Consider the following 18,443-nt stretch of genomic DNA (forward strand, 5'->3'; position numbering starts at 1 on the left):
GACCGTTCTTTCCTTGGCATCCTCTGTTGATTAGCCAATTACCAAAAACTGACTTTTAGGACTATCCTAGCCGTCTAAACGGTGGAACTTTTTCATGTTGAACGTGACCCATCGGGAGTAGTACTTATTTCTACACCATCTGATCTAATGGGTCATTGTCCTAACAGTATGATATTGTTTTTGGATTAATCACCGTAGATCCTATTCAATATGTGGTTCAGATGCACCCAATGCATGCCACGTGTATGAAAATTATGTTAAGTCACGGTGCATCCGTGTCTATAGAGGCATTGGATCAGATCTAATTTTTAAATGAGTTCATTGGAAATACATGCACGTGAGAGGAATAAAGATAAATGCTCCAGTGCTCTCAAAGCACCGTAAGTTCTGGTGCTCCTAGTGGCATCGGATCATATAGACGGTCAACTCAATTGATCTGAACCATTAAAAAAACCCGCCCGATCCATCCTTGATGTGGACTTCTTTTCTACAGCCATCCATTTTTCCAAGTCATGGATGGGATGGCTAAGATTGCCTAAAAATAAGTGACTCTTTAGAATCACGAGGAATCCACGATGGTCCCTAGCAAATGGATGGAAATAAAAGCTATTAATTGGACCTATTTCGGTGTAAAAAAAATAATAATAATCTTGACCGTCCATATGCAAGATCATTTGATCAAATGGTTTGATCAGATTGGTGGATGTTTGCTTGGTAGCCCATGAAATGTATGTTACACGTAACAAACAGCCTAGACCAATAGATTGGACGGTCTAAGCTTCCCAATGCAAGTAGGAGCACTGTACGCTATAGCTCTCTCAGAGCACTGTAGAATTTCTCGAGAATAAAATACCTCCATTAACTTATAAAATATATGCTCCGCACGAAGTTAGACTGCTCCAAGTTGCATCGGTTGACTTGGACAATTCATTCAATTGATCTGAACCGTCATTGAGTTCAAAACATATTCCACAGGCTACCGTGAAAAATAGCACTGATCGGATGATCTAATCCATCCTTAATTTGGCCTTTTGGTAGCCATCCTTTTTCCAAGTCATGGATTGGATGGTTAAGATTGCCTAAAAAATTGATTGTTTAGAATCATAACCATCCATGACGGCCCCTAACAAATATATGGATCAAATTGCTGAATGGGCCAATTTTTCTGCAAATTATTGTGACCGTAAATATTTAATGCCGTTGATCAAATGGTTAATATTTTTCAGACCAGTGTGATGTTTTCATGGTAACCCATGAATTATTCGTTGGACCTGATGGACAGTATAGATGAATTTCTCGGACTGTCTAAGTGTCCGGTTGCAACTAGGAGCACTATAACTTTAACGTGCTCCGAGAGCATCGGTGCATTTCTCGTAAAGCAAGGGCTCCAGCCCAATTCGTTGGACCACGATTTACGGTCCACACACTCAATAACTTCTAACCTGTTGACCACATGAAAAATCCAGACCATCCAATAGGTTGGCCCCAACATCGGGATCACTTAATTTTTTAAACCATTCCCATCTACAAATCAAGTGGACCACACCATTGAAAACTGTTTAGCCATCGATAAATAGCAAAATACAAGTTTGGTCCACACGATAAGTGGATGTGGCTGATTTTTGTACAAGGCAATCCTTCTGGGGGAGCCAAGCTATTGGATAGGTTGGATTTTGTGTTCACTTAACAATATCCTCATGGTGGGACCAAGTTATTGGATGGATTGGATGTTGCATGCACTTAACAGGTTTGGAACTTATCTAAGTAATGGTCCAATCGGTTGGACTTATACCTACTTAAACATAATTCTATACGTGCGGCACTCAATCGCAGTATTCTCATTCAAACGGCCTTGTGGGGCCCGCAAGCTTTCTTACCCTTTTGGGATTATTTGGATGTAAGTGAAGTTGTGTCCAAGACAAGCTGTATTTTAAAAGATGTGCATGATTTGAGCTTTCCATTAGGTGGGCCACACGTGCTATCTATGAATAGCACTAACTAGTCAACAAGTCTAGTGACTCGGTACTCTTGCAGAGTGCGGTAGTTCCTACTCGTGCCCTCAGAGATTGTACACGTCGCATACATGCAGCTCACTAGAGCCGATCAAATAGACCTTATCACGATATGGTTACCCAAACAAGCTTCTCATCTTTAGATTGTTGCAAGCAATGTTGTTGGGGAGAATTTAATTATTATTATTATATACTTTTTCTTTGGTTTTTTAAAAGATTCCTATCTACCTGTCCACCATAATTGTAAGTGGGCCCACAACTTAAATTTGCAACTTTAAAAAGTACAGAGAAAGCAATCAAACAACTAACCATGGAGTGTAAACTATCTCAAAGAAAGCAGTCTCATCTGTGCCTTGTCTTGGCAGAAAATCAAGCTCGACCTTGTTCTGCAGTGCGTTCCTTGCAACTCAGCAATGCAAGTGTAGTTGAGCCCTAGATCACTCACACACTACACTCTCTACCAGCTCATCTAACGAGAAGGAGAATGTTCTTCCATTTCCCAAATGCACTGTTCATAACAACATGCATTAAAAAATGATAACATCGGATGTCCCTATGGCGTGGGACCTATGTTCGGATAAGTGACCATCGCATATCGATAAATAGTATATCAAACCAATCACACTCATCTAATCGACAATTATCGTTTCGAATAATTTCCTTTCTTTTGCTTCTTTTTCCCATTTTTTTTACATAGTTATTTGAATCCAATCACTTGCATCTATCAATAACATGTTAAGTCTATGGAACAAAGAAAAGAGGGTGAGAATTCGCAAAGCTCACCTGCCTCCCATCAACACACCCCAAAAAACCTTGGCTTTGGTTTCTTCTTAAAATCCAACAAAAGAAATACCAAGCCAAGATTACAAGGCTTTACACTTTACTGCCTTTACTTTCCCACCCATCTTCTCAAAACATGGTTGCATTTTGTCACCATGATTCACTCGTAAGGGGCGAATAGGATGGACGAGTTGTGGCCACCGAATCCAAATGAATTAGACAGCGCCACCTTTATGTCCAGCCTCTCCTTCTTGGGGCCCACCAGAAGATTCACATCCTGGATCCACGTTGTCCACTTTAGAAGAATGTGGCATGGTATCGTATATAAAAGGGGGAGAAATCCAAAGGGTGGATGGAGGGGTAGTGTTTGGATTCCAATCCTACTCCTACCATTTGCCAATATGCAGGCCGGTCCAATCATCAGGTGGGCCACACGTGTAAAAAAAATGGATGGTTTGAGAAATGACAGTTCATGTCAACATACACGTCTATCACGCCACATGTACGGTTGAGGCCACCTCACAAATGGACCAATCTCACACACTTTGGCATGTGTGGCAAGAGTAGGACTAGGAATCCAACTCTTGTAAATAACATCAGCCAGGCTCTACAAAAGACAAGATGCAGTGGAGTGAGGGAAGAAAATAACACATACCACACTCTCCTCTGGGTCTTCCAGATTGATATTTGGATGAACCCAACCCGTACGGATCGCCTACATGCAACAGAAATTCTCTTGAGTAAAAATAAGAGAATTCAACATTCTATTTCATACACTGCCAGTTTGTCAACATAAAAATTCCAAAACAACCATCAGATACGTTACAATCATATCCACAGCAGTGATATAGCTGCAAAGTCATATTTATATTAGCGACCCACTTTAGTATGCATAAGGAATACATATAGGTACATAATGAGCATCCGTCCATGCATGCATGTAGATGTACCCAAAAAAAAAAAATTGATTGGGTTTTAAATAGCCTATTTGTGGAAAACAAAGGATGTGTTGGACAAACTATCAAATAGAATTACAATTGCTAGTCTAATAAAACAAAAGCAACCAAAATTCAATTTCTTTCCTCAGCATTCGTAGTGAAAAATCTGGATTCCAAACAATGTTGTCAAAATCATTATTGTATCACAAATCGTAATAAGGGTTGAATCATTTCGAATCGCAAATCGTACCGTAAATCGTAAGATTTTTTATGCTTTTCTTAAAATAAAATTGAAGAAAAACTGCAAAATATATAAAAATAATAATAATAAATCAGAAAAAATAAAAAACTTCACCAATTTCTCATGTATATGCACACCATTATACCTCCATATCATGATAGTGTTAGATGATTCTTGACTTTCCTTTTTTTTTTTCATTGAAGAAATTTACCTTAAAAAACATACAAGAATCCTTCAATATTTTATGTTTCTTTTACCATTCTTGAGTGTAGAAAAAGATTTCTTGATTTTTAACCATTGTTAACACAATATATATGGGTTAACATGATCACAACCTTGTATAAAAACATATCAGATGAGTCATACATCAATTTGGTGTTTCAACCAATTAAGAGGCAAGAAATTATAAGAAAATGTAAACCAATTTAACGTTGATAAGAATATCCCTCGTGCAATCTCTTATAAAGAAGATAACAAAATAATTGACCTCTACCAAATTTTATTAGTTGTCCTATATATTAGCTTGTTTGTTTAGATAACAAGATTTTATTGATTATATATGCAGTTATTTATCATAAAAAAGTTTATTTTTTCTAAACAAACAAGCTAATATATAGGACAACTACTCATTTAAAAGTCGTATTGTGTATCAAGCAATCTATTTGGGAGAGAGAAATCCGGCGTATCTTGTTAGCTTGAGTCATCGAAAATGACGTAGACCAATGAAACCCGACGGCATTGGAATTTCATGTGCTTTCAATATAGACGATCCACACTCAATTATAATAATTTACAAAAAACTTATATATTGATCGGGTTCGGGTTGGGTCGGGCAACCCGAGCCCCACCCAAGTTTTATCAGGTTGGTGTTTGTATGCCCAAGCCCGAGACCAAACCCGATACATCCTGCCTAAGCCCAACCCAATGTCGGGTCGGTTGGGTTGAACCCGCCCAACTTTCAGCCCTAACGTGCAGTCCCATGGTCCAGCATCCAGATTATTTGTGTAGGCCCAACTGTAGATGGGGATGGGGATTCCCCAAACATATCCAAGATTAGATGATCCTGACACTTCAATCAATTAGAGCCCATGAGGATCACGAAATCATGGGGTCCAATTTCAAGTGTGCCCATCACTTGCAGCTGGGGCCCTCCCTGTTGAAGTGATAAAAGTCCCTTGTTATACATTGATCCACCACACACTGACAGCTTAAGCTTTTGGAGTGAATGGTTGTTTGACATGGTATCAGAGCGGAAGGTCCTATGTTCGAATCTCGAGAGCAGCAAATATGCCTCGCTAATATATTATTCTCCCATGAGGGGTCAGGAAAATCAGGTCCGGCCCAGGGACCGGGAAATTAAGCCTGGCCTATTTATGGTGTGAGTGTCCCTCCACCTTCGTCAACATGGTTCTCTCATCAGGTGGGCCACTACATAAACACGGACAGTTAAAAAAGTTTGGCCGACGGTCCACATTCAGTGCACACGTGGCGCATTTCATTCATGGAATATTCTGGTTCTTGGGTCAGGGTGCTAGCACAAAAAGGCCCACCCACAACTAATCAGCAGCTTGGTTCTCACACGCATTTGCCATGTTGGCAATTGCACAGGCATGTAGGAAGTGTGGGATCTACAAGATTGTAGAATTAGCAAACTTCTATATTTAGGGAAAGCTAGAAACAAGTTACCTGTACAGTTGCAACAGCTTCAACGGCACCAGCCGCTCCTAATAGGTGACCGATCATCGATTTTGTGGAGTTTACTCTCAGCTGAAAAAGAAATTAGATATTTCGTTGATTTCTATCGAAGAGCACGGAATTCAATTGTAGCAAGATGAAAAGAAAGGATACAAGCAACATGATTTTCAAAGAGCAATGGAATTTACCTCCGGATTCTGGCCAAAACAACGACTGAGAGCTAGGTACTCTTTCAGGTCACCAGATGGGGTCGACGTTGCATGAGCATTCACGTAATTCACATCTTCTCTGGCTACCCCAGATTGAGATAAGGCCTTATTTATGCAAAGAACAACTCCAGTCCCTGATGTCCAAATGGGAGAAACAAATGGCCAAGCCGTGATTCACGGGCATGAACTTAAAATTTTGGAGAACTTACAAAATGGGGAACTATTTTCTAAAATGTTTACAAATAAGAGAATAAACGTACGAGGAAAAAGGTACTATGAGGTCCACCTCATGGGAGCCTCCCATAAGGTCGAACACTGGCCCCACTGTGCTTTGTGTCAGAATCCACCCCGTCCATCAGATGTTTCCCTCCCATGGTGAGCCATGGCCCCATAAATCAGGCCAATCCACCACTTGGGTGGACCATACCACAGGGAAGAGTTGAGAGTGGATGCCCACCCATTGAAACCTTATTGATTGTTTGTGGGGCCCACCAAGATGTGGTTTAGACATCCAACCCATCCATTGTGTCCCTCGCTTGGATGAGAGGTCACACCAAATTTCAAGCCATTCCAAAACTCAGGTGAGCCCCACCAAGTGATTTTTACATGTCTTAGGCATGATTTCACACAATTCCAAACTATGTGTCCCACCTGATTTCTGAAAATGGCTTATTTTTTGGAACATCCCATAAACTGCAGGGGACACCAAATGCACGGTTGACATGTCCAGCACACGTCACAGTGGTAAATGTTATAACTCCCATAGAAGTCAAAAAGGTAGGAGAAGAAGAAAAAGACATTGAAAATGCATATGAAGTATTATTTATTTTTTATTTTTTAAAAGCAAGAAAGAAAAAACTCCTAGAAACAAACATTTTCCTCCTATAGTTTCAAAAGAATATATGGTGAAAAAAAAAAAATAGAGAGCAGCCCCAGACTTATTTACTCTTGCTTATGCTTTTGTGTGAATTTTTTGAACCACTTTTTTTTGTCTTTTAAATTCCGGGCATGTATTCTATCAACAAATAAATAGGTTTAACTTTTATACCTCTGCCATACTTCCTAGAAAACCTTTGGCAAGTTAACTTTTTGATGAGAAATGCCCCAATGCCCTCATAGTACTACAAGTTATAGTGCTCCTAAATGCATTGGGACAGTTGGAATCCAATCCATTGATCGAGACCATTCAGTAGGTCCAATGTTCATTACATGTGCCACCAAGCAAACATCGCACCAATCTGACAAACATTAACCATCAGATCGATGGAGTTTAAAATGGACGGTCAAGATTGTTTACATAAAAATAGGTCTAGTCAACAATTTCATCCATCTATTTGTTAGGTACCATTATAGACTGCTTATGATTCTAAAGAATCACTTTTGTTAGGCAATCATAACCATCCCATCCATGGCTTGAAAATAGGATGGCTATAGAAAATAAGGCGATCAGGATGGATTGGATCATCCCATCAGTCGATTTTTGCATGGTTTCCCGAGAAATGTGTTTTTTTATTTAATGGACAGTGTGGACCAACCGATTAGACTCACCAAGTGGACTGATGCAACTAGTCCTCTAGAAGCACTGGAGCATTTCTCCTATTTAATATATTAAAAATCTAGGCACCAAAAATAAATCTAGTCATTATTTTTGTGCAGTTTCTTGCCAATAAACTAATGTATCCTTTCTTCTCTTTCTATAATTAATAAAAGAAAACGTCCTAAATGTTTTTGAGCTCTGTTAGAAGATTTTTTTTATTTTTTTTAACATTCTTCCCATACTTGAAAATATTTTTCACAAATCCCATGAATTTTACATTGAAAAGGTGAGCTTAGCTAAAGCACATAACCACCTCTACATACGGCTAATTGTGTAACCTGGCATGTATCAGACATCTGGGGTTGGCATCAAGTGGCTCTCCTGAGTGGACGAAGTGGCCCTTGAATCAGGAAAAATGAATCACAAGGTGGTCTAAGCATGTCAAGTTACCATGGGCTTCAAAAGAGTTGCCAACAACTGTCTACATTCAATGCGCACTTACAGCCCACGTTGAGTTCGGCCAGTCTGCTTTCTTGGGACATGTTTTCTATGTGATGGGCCCAACCTGATGCACAGCTAAGATGTTACACCCACTTGCCAGGTCCACATGAGTGGCTGCATGTAGAGGTGCGGATGGAGAAGTATCTGAGATAGCAGCAGCTACACATGGCGAGAACAAATAACTTGATTCTACTGGAATACCATCAGGATGAGGTTCTGTCATATGATAAGCATCACAACTGAAGCTTCCACCTAGAAATTCAGCATAGATATTTGCTCCCCGTTTCTGTAAATTCAAAATGACATATCAGAAAGAGCAGAACACAAGAACAACATGAGAAAGATTGTTCAAAAAACATTTGCTGTTATAGGGTCCTAATGCATCAGGAAATGAGTAATGTCCTGACATGCCAGTTCTTGCAAATGGGGGCCAATTTGGTGATCCGAGCTGCAAACGTGTATGCCCCAAAATTTTCCAAGGTCAGCAGATTCCTAACCCTTCGATCATAGGAATATAAGCAGATGGTAAATGAAAAAATACAACATCGGGACCATGGAAGAATTTTTCGGCAACCCCTCCATGTTGGGACCCATTATGTCAACGGTCTGGATCACTGAACCATGAGCCCCATTTTCAGAATTGATGCATTACGAAACTAGTCATGTCGATACATCAGCCCTATCATTTTCTTTTCATTATAGTAAACTAGGAGTATGGCATGTGCAACGCACGTGGAGGGGACAGAAAGGGAGAGATTCGGACGGCAGAGAGAGAAAAAAAAAAAACAGAGGCCAGGGACCAGAGTCCTCTACCACACTTGTTTTCCACAGTGTAAAACACCAAAGTCTGTGGGGCCTAGCTTGGTTTTAATGTAAAAGCCACTCTGTCCATCAGGTTCTATACTTGATGTGAGGTCCTAAGGGTCAAAATCAACTAGATCCAATGCTCAGATGGGCCAAATCACATGGAACAGTGGGAATGGGATACAACCATGGGTTTGTGTGTGGACCAACATGTGGTGTATCTTTCATCAAAGCCATTAATCAGGTCTAAAATGCACCAGGATAAAGAGAAGATACAAAAATCAGCTTGACAAAATAACACAAATGGGCCACACCATGTAAACTTAACAGTTTTGGGAGCAAATTTACATTGTTCCCATTGCTGTGGTCCATGTGAATTTTTAATTGGGGTTATCTTTTGCACAGTTCAAATAATGGTTCTCACCCACCGGCCGAAGTGGATTTTACATATACAACATGGGACCCCACAGAGCATCACACATGGTCTCCTCTTCATGCAGGCAAGATGCAAAGAAGAGTAGAAGTCTGTGCAGGGTGCATGCATTAAAGGGAGGAAGCAGGCTGAATCTAAGCCGTCCATTGTGCAGTAGAATCTCAAGTCTCAATCAGTCCTTGCTATGCAGAGACATTTTTATGACGAATTTACCCTCTTAACCAATGTTGTGAAGACTAATTGCAAGGGCAAAATGTTCAAAGATATTGGCATTGTGTATAGTAGAGATTATGAAACTGATGTGTATGGATGAACCTTAGCGTGATCTAGTTCTTCGAGAAGCAGGACACCAGCTCCTTCCCCCATGACGAATCCATCGCGATGCTATCAACCACAAAAACCCCAAATCATGTTAAGGGTAAACTACCATGCAAGCAGACAAAGCCACAAAATATCTAATGACAGCAGTTCTGATGGGTGTGAAATATGATCATGAAAACTTGTGTTTGGAAGAGAATTTATTTCTTAGAGAATGTAAAATTTGCCGAAGTGACATGTAGGTCCCATGGTTTGGTGACCCAATGCATTGATCATGTGAGTCCTGCTGTGGGTTTGAGACACCCCAAAAATCTCCAGATTGGAAGATGCTTAAGACTCCAACCATTGGCCTATTTCCATTGAATGAGGCCAGTTATTGTCTTTGTTTAGACCACACATCGAAGGGTTTGATCTTCTAAGAGTTTTGGGGTATTCCCCAGTCACTGTTGGGTTCAGATGTGTGGTCTGGATCCCTTCGCCACGAGTCCAAATTTGCAGAATAGTACAGCTCAGCATCCAATAATTCCAGGCTGCAGACTGCGAACTAATTCAATTTCTGAACAAGAGCTACTGAAATTGTTTTCGGTGGTCTAAAACAGATAGAGAGAGAGAGAGAGAGAGAGAGAGAGAGAGGTTAATCGATATATACAATATCCCATGGGCGGGAAGCTTTTGTCGGATCATTGTTCCTCTGTGAAAGTGCTCTGCATGCTACAAAACCGCCTAACCCTGCACCAACCATACCGAATAACCAAAATCATCAGACAAAAAAACGTAACCCCATCCTGTGGATAATGCCTTGAAACAAACAACAGATTCAGGAAGTTGAAAAGAGAAGGCGAAGCCTGATTTGGGGTGGGAAAAGGAAGGAACGGATACCGATAGGTATGATTGCTGCATCAGAGCCACCACAAAGCATCACATCCTGAAAGTGTTTCGCACATTACAAAGGGGGGAAATGTCAGGCAGTCCATGAGCTGCAGAAGTGAAACTGTAGACCACCAGTGGGGCCATGTTAACCAGTCCAAGGCACACTTCAACAGGTAGGCCCCATGCCAGCAGACCATGAAAGTTCCTTGTTCCTGTAGAAATGAACCTAGCCATTCGAAAACTAAAAATAGACTTGAACGTAAACTGTTGACCATTCCATGATTTTGAATGTCCATGAGTAGAGCTGCTAGGGTCGTCTGTAGCCGCACCCATATTTTGTTCAAACCTCTCCAATGGTTCTGATACCCACCCAAATGGCCCCAACCAGCAGACTATCAATTCACTTCAGTAGTTTATGACTACTAGACCAGGCCTTTTTCAAAAATAATAAATAATAACAACAAAATAAAAAGAGCTTTGCTAAGCGAACATGCACATGCAATAAAGCAAATGTACACGCCACACTTTCCAGCATGGCACATAGGTGCGAGATCCAATCCATCCATCATGTTGGTCTGACCTTCTACTTGTTTTCCCAAAAAACAAATCTGGTCCACTCAGAATGCGAGCCAAGTTTTTCATAGCCATACATTTGTTTTGCAAACTATTGCCCACCTGCCCAGTGGATCAACCTGTTTCTTGGGCTAGGGCATCATGTATTGTTGCCTTTTTATGGATGGATTGGATCTTGGACTAATCATGTCATGCTGGAAAATGTGTGGCATGCTCATGAACTGTATTGCACATGCGTGTGCATTTAGCAAAGCTAAAATAAAAATGAGGTCAAGGGAAAAACTATACTTTGTTTTTAACTGGCTAGCACCAGGGTAAAGTAACTTACAGCTTCTCCTCTTATAATATGGTTTGCGGCATTCAATATGCAAAAGTTGCTTGTCGCACAGGCAGTTGAAATAGAATAGTTTGGCCCCATCCATCCCTGCAGTCCACACATTCAACAATGGTACACGCACACGCACACACACGTAAGACATAACTGCAAGCTGCATATAGAATTTACGAAGCTCTCAATTACTAAAAGGGAGCTGATATTGACATCCTCTCCTTCTGATGCATTACTTGGATCTCAAAACCCACATGTCACATTGGCACATGGGTGGCACATAGATAGCTTAAGGTCCCGAGACTGACTCAGTCCAAATGCAAACATACTCATCGAGCCAGATCGACAGCTCGGCCAACTCGATATGACTCAGGGTGACTCAAATTTAGTCAAAAACCTGGTTTAGAGGTAAAATGCAAAACATCAACTGTGAGAATCAAACCCATGACCTCATCTCTAGAAGTGCAGGCCCTTTACCAGCAACCAACAAGTTTCAGTTGTGTTTTGATGTAGCTACTTAAATGTGTATCGTTATAATGATTCAAATTATACATTACCAACTCAAATATTCTTCTTTTATATATCAAATCAAATCAACTTAAGACTCGTCCAAGTTGACCCAACCCCACTGGACGCCACATCGAGTCAAGTTGTTGGGTTTTTGAACTATGATTGCAATACATGAAACAGTAAAGATCATGGGGGTGTGCATCAAAAAACATGGTGTAAATATCAGTTCCCTTTCAAAAGACAGTTAGCATACCAGATCCATTGCGAGCATTGCGGAGCCCATGTTAGTAGTTGCAAAGGGCACACAAAAGGGATTCATCTTCTTATATGAGACCCTTAAGGCTTCGATTGCATCATTGAAAACCTGTTCTCAAAGTATAACCAAGTGAGAAAGTGCTTGCATATGAAAGTGTCTGTAAACATCAAGCTATAACTGAAGTAGCCCAAGCTTCTGAATGCCAAAAGTTTCCTCATTGTCATCTGCTTACAGCATTAAACTTTCAACTTTAAATTTGTGAGGAAATTTACAACGATTGACCAAGCATTTTTCTTGGTCCCATAAACTACACATGTGGGACCTGACTTTTGGTGATTTATAGTTCATTTTTGTAGGCTACATGGTGAATAGGAACACCCCCCAAGATCTCAACATCAGATTGGAGACCTATTAAATGTGGATCGTGGATTGTAACTGTCCAATTTCAATGGACAATGAACAACCATGATCATCTGATAGGCATGGATTTAAGACTGAGTGACTCGGACCGAATTATTCAGTCCTAAGTCAAGTCAAGACTCAGCTGAGTCCCAGGTGGAGTTCTAATGAAGCCGAATCTGAATCGACTCGGTCGAGTCGTCAATCTGCTGATAGTGGAGATATTAGAGCATTGCTCATCACATGACTTGGCCCACCAGACTACCTTAATTGTGTTTGCCACCAGTATTGCAGATGGGCCAAATGAGAAATCACTGTTTCCTTCAATCGAGAACCATATAATACCACTCAACTTTATGGGAAAGCAAAGCTATACCTTCATTCCCCCCATTGCAGACCCAATCAAAACTCCACATTTTGCTTTGTCCAACTCATTCATGACGTCATCCGTAATTCCGCCATCGACCAACGCTTTCTTGCCAGCAGTCAGTAAGTAAAGCATGAACTTGTCCATCCGCTTGGAGAGCTTTGGTACAACCCATCCATCCGTTGAAAAGGATTTGATTTCCCCAGCAATTCGCTACAGAAAAATCCAGTATCAGAAACTGCAAGAGAGCAATTACAGGGTTTTAAGCATCAGGATGTAAAAGTGTCCCGATGTCGATTCTACACAGGTATGATATGTGATTCAACAATCTCGATTGTTGCTAATGGGCCCTGCAATAATTAACATGATTTTTTTACTTGGGGACTGGGACTAACTCCTTCAATCTTGAGTCGAGTCACGACTTGCCCAAGTCGGGAGTGACTCATCCAAGTTGGGCATATTTTGTGGGGCGACTCATGGTACCGAACTGGTTCGGATGAGAAAAGTGTCCGAATGAACACATCAAGATATGAAAAGTGTCCCAATGCATCTATTCTATACAAAGAATGGTATGTAATTCAATGATCCAAACTCCAAAATGTTGATCTAATGGGCCCCTGCAATAATTAGCATGGTTTCTTGGCTTGGCGACTGGGAAAAACTCTTTCGGTCTTAAGTAGTCGCAACTCGTCTGGCATATTTTGGGGGATGATTCATGGTAACAAACTGGTTCAGACTCGACCAAGTCCAAGTCAACTTGGACATGGTAATCAGACCAACTCTGCCAAATATCATCCAGACAGGACATTTTGGCTTTCCTCCAAAATATCGGCATATTCATTTTTTTCGTAACTCTTCAGTTGTAAATCTTTGGTCAAAGAGTTTGGATGTTCTATTCTGGAAGACTTTGGACCCTAACAGATAACTGGCGCAGTCCATCAGATCAACAGTCAAGATCACCAAACCTTGGGCCCACTTGTACAGAAAGGATGCGTCAGGACATCATTCATGTGCCACCAAAGCACCTAGATACAACCATTTTGTCTAAATCGAATGCGGAAGAAGTGAATTCTGAAGAGAACTTACAGTTGGAAATTGAGCACAATCAAATGTTTCAATTTCACTTATACCACTGACGCCCTCGAGGAGATTATTGTAGAACACATCTGGCTCGTGGCCTAATGGGGTCACCACGCCCAGCCCCGTCACAACAACCCTCCTCTTCTTTGTAAGAGGCCGCTTCTTTGTTGTGATTTCCTTTGCAGGTTGCACAGCTACATTCATGGGTTTTCCTACAATAGAAGTTACCAAATTAAGCAAACGCCGTGCAATCAGTAACATCCATAGGCCACACTTTCAGAAAGAGATTTGATTGGAGTAGAAAGATATCTCTTTTCGTCAAGACATGTCCACGACACATGAGCTATGAATTAGAACTGCGACTTGGGTTTGGGACCCAATCAGAGTTTGGGTTGGGTTGGGTCGGGTCGGGTTGGATTCAGGTTGGAAAACGCAAGCCCGATTTGAATTTGGGTCGGGTTCAGGTTGAGCAAATTTGGGTCCGGTTAGGTCAGGTTGGGAATAATCACATGTACTTGGATAGGGATGGTCGGATTGGGTCAAGTATAGAGGACTTCAGGTTGGGTTCGGGTCAAGCACCTCGGGTTGGAATTCGGATTGGGTAAGGTTGCAGATTGGGTCCACTTGAGGTCAGTTTTGGCTCGCGTTGACCCTCAACCTGACTCAACCCAATGGAGTTGCACCCCTACTATGAATTATGGCAGGATGACAATCAAACCAAGAACAAAAGGCTTCATAAATACCAGTGGTCAGACATCACAACACCACCAAACAAAATCAAAATACACGAAAGAAGAAAACTTGTGATTGGGTAAGATCAAGATTCCGATTTGAAAGCATCACTAAGGTTGTATTTAGCTTGGCCCACAAGAAAAATAATTCACAATTTTCAAGGAAGCTGAATTTCCAAAAACATGAAATGATACTCATGTGGATATGAAAGTGTTTTTTTCCCAATACAACACAATTCACAATTTTTGGAAATTCTACCACAAAGTAGAAATTCCAAAATCATAAATTACTTCTCTCCACTCCTAAAATGGCATTTGATGCAGATGAGTCTTGCATTGTGGTCTATACAGTACTGAAAGAAATTATGAAAAAAATTAAATAAGATAAACCTGGTCCTACTAGCATATGGAATTCGCACCAATTGAACTGAAAGAAACAGCAAAATTGAGTACTCATGCAAACACAGTGCGTCCTCGAAATCACAATATTTTTCAATTATATCTACCTGTCAAAGATTGGATACCTTCGAAACTGTTCATAGAAGAAGGGGTGGAACTCGGGCACGTTGGGTCGATTGAGGATCAACACAAGCCCAACCCAACCTCAGGACGACCAACCTGCAACCCGACCCGACCCAACTTCAACCCAAGGTGTCCAACACGAACACAGCCTGAAGTCCTCTATACTCGACCCAATCTGACTACGCCCAACCCGACCCAAATACATGTGACTATTCCAACCCAACCTAAATTTGCACAACCCATAACCAACCAGATTCAAATCGGGTGGGCAGTTTTCAACATGAACCGAACCCAGGGACCTTGAAAACCTGACCTGAACTCTGGTTGGGTCAGTCGGGTTTGGTGGGTTGACCCAAACCCGAGTTGCAACCCTAAGCTCAAGGACCTTGACAACCCAACCAGAACCGAACTCAGGGTTCAGGTACTAAATTAGACTAAGTTCCAAACAACCATTTAACCAATTGCCTATATGCATTAACCAAAAAGAAAAACAGATATAAGGTAAAACAAGAAATTAATAAACCATCACAAAACCACTCCAAATATACCAAAGCCACAGCAAATCAAATAGTAAAAAAACGGAAACCACAATTCTAAAAATAAATAAATAAATAATAGAGGAAATGAAATTGCATACCTGAGTACCCAAGCAAGCATAATAGAGCATGCCACCAAAATCACAATCTCGTCCATAAAATCACTAAATTACATAGATTACCTCGTGTTCAGTTATTAAACCTATTCATTATCCATACACACAAATTAAAAACAAAAAACAAAACAAAACAGATCAACAAAATGACAACCCAAAAAAAGTGAGGATACAAGAAAAGAACTTGAATAATCCCATTAATAAAAATTACATTTTTATAAAAACCAGAAACCACAGGCGTCAAAAATCAACACGCCCAACCCAATTCGTACATAAATTCAAATTCACAACATAGACAAAATCAATCGAATTTCAAACCTGGGTATTTTTAAGCATTAATAAAAGGTCTAAACACATATTATCTTCATTAAATCATCAAACAAATTGCCGAATACAAATATATAAAACAAAAAAATCAAATCAAATCTTTGAAACTACTTCAAAGAAAAAAAAAATTTATAATAATAATAATAATAATCCAATCTAATTCCTACCTAAATTTCAACTAATCAAAGTAGACTAATCAATCAATACAAAATTCCAACTATCTCTAAAAACATGATTAAAGCACCAAACAGCACCAGCTAAGCTTCATTCAATCATTAAGACCATCAGAAAATCTAGAAAACCAATATACCACACATTCAAACAAGCCCACTAATAAAAAATTCAAATGTTTTAAAATAGAAAAGTCCAAGTAATTTACCTGCCGCAGCGTCACGGTTCATCCGCCTCTGCCGGCGGGTGGGACCCACCTTCGACCCAAAGGACAGAAACACGTTCTCGCCGAAGAACGAACTGTAATACTCCTCGCACGGCTCGAAAGCAAGGCAAGAACTCATCAGCCCATGAATGCTCGATCCAGAGAGCGCCGAAGCCGGGCGTTCGGGGCAGTCCAGACCCTTCCTCCTCCTTGCCCCTCTGCTCAATCTCTTCGAAGACAAGAAAGCCGACGACGCTCTCATCGACGGCTTCTCCTTCTCGCATGCGACTGACATGCAAGCGGCAACGAGCCACGTGCAGAGAGGTGAAGCGAGCGAAGAGGCTACCATTGGAGAAGATAAAAAGGACCCACTTCTTGGAATGAAAAGCCCAGAAAAAGGGGTGTTTTTCTACTTTTTATGGATGGAGAAATGCAATTCTAACGGTAGAGAGACTCGAGTTCTTTTGAAGAGAAAAGATGGGTTTTTATGGGTTTCTCGAGAGGGAGAAGATCGGGTTCAAATGGAGAGAAACCCACGAAGTAAACGGAAGATTGCATCGATCTGGAGCGAAATGCAAGAGTCTGCAATCTGGAGAGAGAGAGAGTAGAATATACAAAAGAGAACTCTGGCCGAGCAGAGAAAATCAAAATAAGAAAACCAGTAAGCCAGAAATATACTAACTACAGCCGCCGGAGGAGGAATCATACAGTCCTGACGCACCACTATGTACAAATAGGGTCCACTTTTCAATCATCAAGACCGTTGATTTTATGCCATCTGCTGTGGATGTAGAATAAAATATATTATATCAATACTCACATGATTCGATGGTTAGTAAAATACATAAACGGTCTAGGACGAGGAAAATTTTCTCATGAATGGTTTCTGGGTCATTTCTCATTAGTGAGTTCCACAGGATCAACGGTCTTGATCAATGAACCATAGGCCCACTTGTGCGAAATGGGCGCATCAGGTTACAGTTAACCTCAGTTGCATCAGTACTCTACAATTCCTCCTCGCTCTGTGAATGTGCTTTGGACTCGCACGCGGAGCGACAAACACGTGTGGAAGATTCGGAACGTTGATGAGGTAATCTACACTGTTTAGATTCCAAGTCTCAAAAATCAGGGGATCTGATTTGCAGATTTTCCACAAGTGCAACGATCATACCTTCCTGGCTTCTGAGAATTTGCATCCGCACAGTAGGGTTCGCCTGATGAGTGGTCTTGATCTCCCACACGTATTACTAAATCTCACGTGTGCGGTCGAGTACACTTTCAATAGAGATTTAATAAAATACATCCCGATGTATTACAGTATGATACGTCGACACTATAGTCGTTGGATATGAGTTTCTTTCAATAACCCAAACCCTTTACTTGATACAGCAACACTTAGATGGGAGATACCCAAAAGAAATATCGGATTTAGATGTTTCAACCCTTTGATAATAGAAATGTTACATTGACCGTTCATGATCAAAGCAAAATAGAGAATTTATTGAAGGGTTGAAATCATTCATTTGAATCTTTTACTTTGAATTCCCACCGTACAAAGTCATACTTTTCATTTAAACGGTTCGGATTATTGGAATATATGCCAGATTCAAAGGTTAAGGTCCCGACGTATTATATTACAATACGTCTGGATGTATTAGAGAAAACCTCCTGTCAATATTCAATCATTACAAAAAGAAAAGCAGTGGCTACTCCATGACCTCAGTCATCCGTTACGTAATCGCACGGGTGTGGACTATCTCGTTTTACTTTCACGTCGCTCCATCTGAACCGTACACGTGGCATCATTCCTAACCGCCTGCTTATTGGGGCCGCCGCCGGCTCAACAATAGGATTTCCGACGAATATCCATCACTGTGCCAATCGATTCGGACGCGGATTGCCGACGAGAAAGCCTTGCCCAGTAACTTCCTCCGATGGGAAACTAGGTGGGCCCACCTTTATGTCTGTGGGAAATCCACCCCGT

The 18,443-nt window shown here is 40.8% G+C and overlaps 1 protein-coding gene across 1 annotated transcript; it reads right to left on the minus strand.

Annotated features, from left to right (window-relative positions):
- Nucleotides 1–2,633: 2,633 nt before the first annotated feature.
- Nucleotides 2,634–17,091, minus strand: LOC131251802 (3-oxoacyl-[acyl-carrier-protein] synthase II, chloroplastic-like). Its single transcript, XM_058252763.1, has 13 exons — nt 16,463–17,091; nt 13,858–14,063; nt 12,781–12,984; nt 12,003–12,113; nt 11,240–11,335; nt 10,348–10,393; nt 10,118–10,197; nt 9,466–9,534; nt 8,115–8,199; nt 5,855–6,009; nt 5,658–5,738; nt 3,448–3,507; nt 2,634–3,069 (listed from the first exon to the last, which is right to left on the minus strand). Exons 1-13 carry the CDS (start codon nt 16,806–16,808, stop codon nt 2,953–2,955), a joined length of 1,656 nt encoding a protein of 551 aa, XP_058108746.1. The 5' UTR covers nt 16,809–17,091; the 3' UTR covers nt 2,634–2,952.
- Nucleotides 17,092–18,443: the final 1,352 nt, after the last annotated feature.

This window comes from Magnolia sinica, chromosome 7, assembly GCF_029962835.1.
Source record: "Magnolia sinica isolate HGM2019 chromosome 7, MsV1, whole genome shotgun sequence".
NCBI classification, from domain to species: Eukaryota; Viridiplantae; Streptophyta; class Magnoliopsida; order Magnoliales; family Magnoliaceae; genus Magnolia; species Magnolia sinica.

Coding starts and splice junctions, on each gene's coding strand:
- LOC131251802 (XM_058252763.1), bottom strand. CDS start 16,808: ATGGTAGCCTCTTCGCTCGCTTCACCTCTCTGCACGTGGCTCGTTGCC. Junction 8,200..9,465: donor AAGAACTAGATCACGCTAAG/GTTCATCCATAC, acceptor TTGAATTTACAG/AAACGGGGAGCAAATATCTA. Junction 3,070..3,447: donor AAGACCCAGAGGAGAGTGTG/GTATGTGTTATT, acceptor ACGTGGATCCAG/GATGTGAATCTTCTGGTGGG.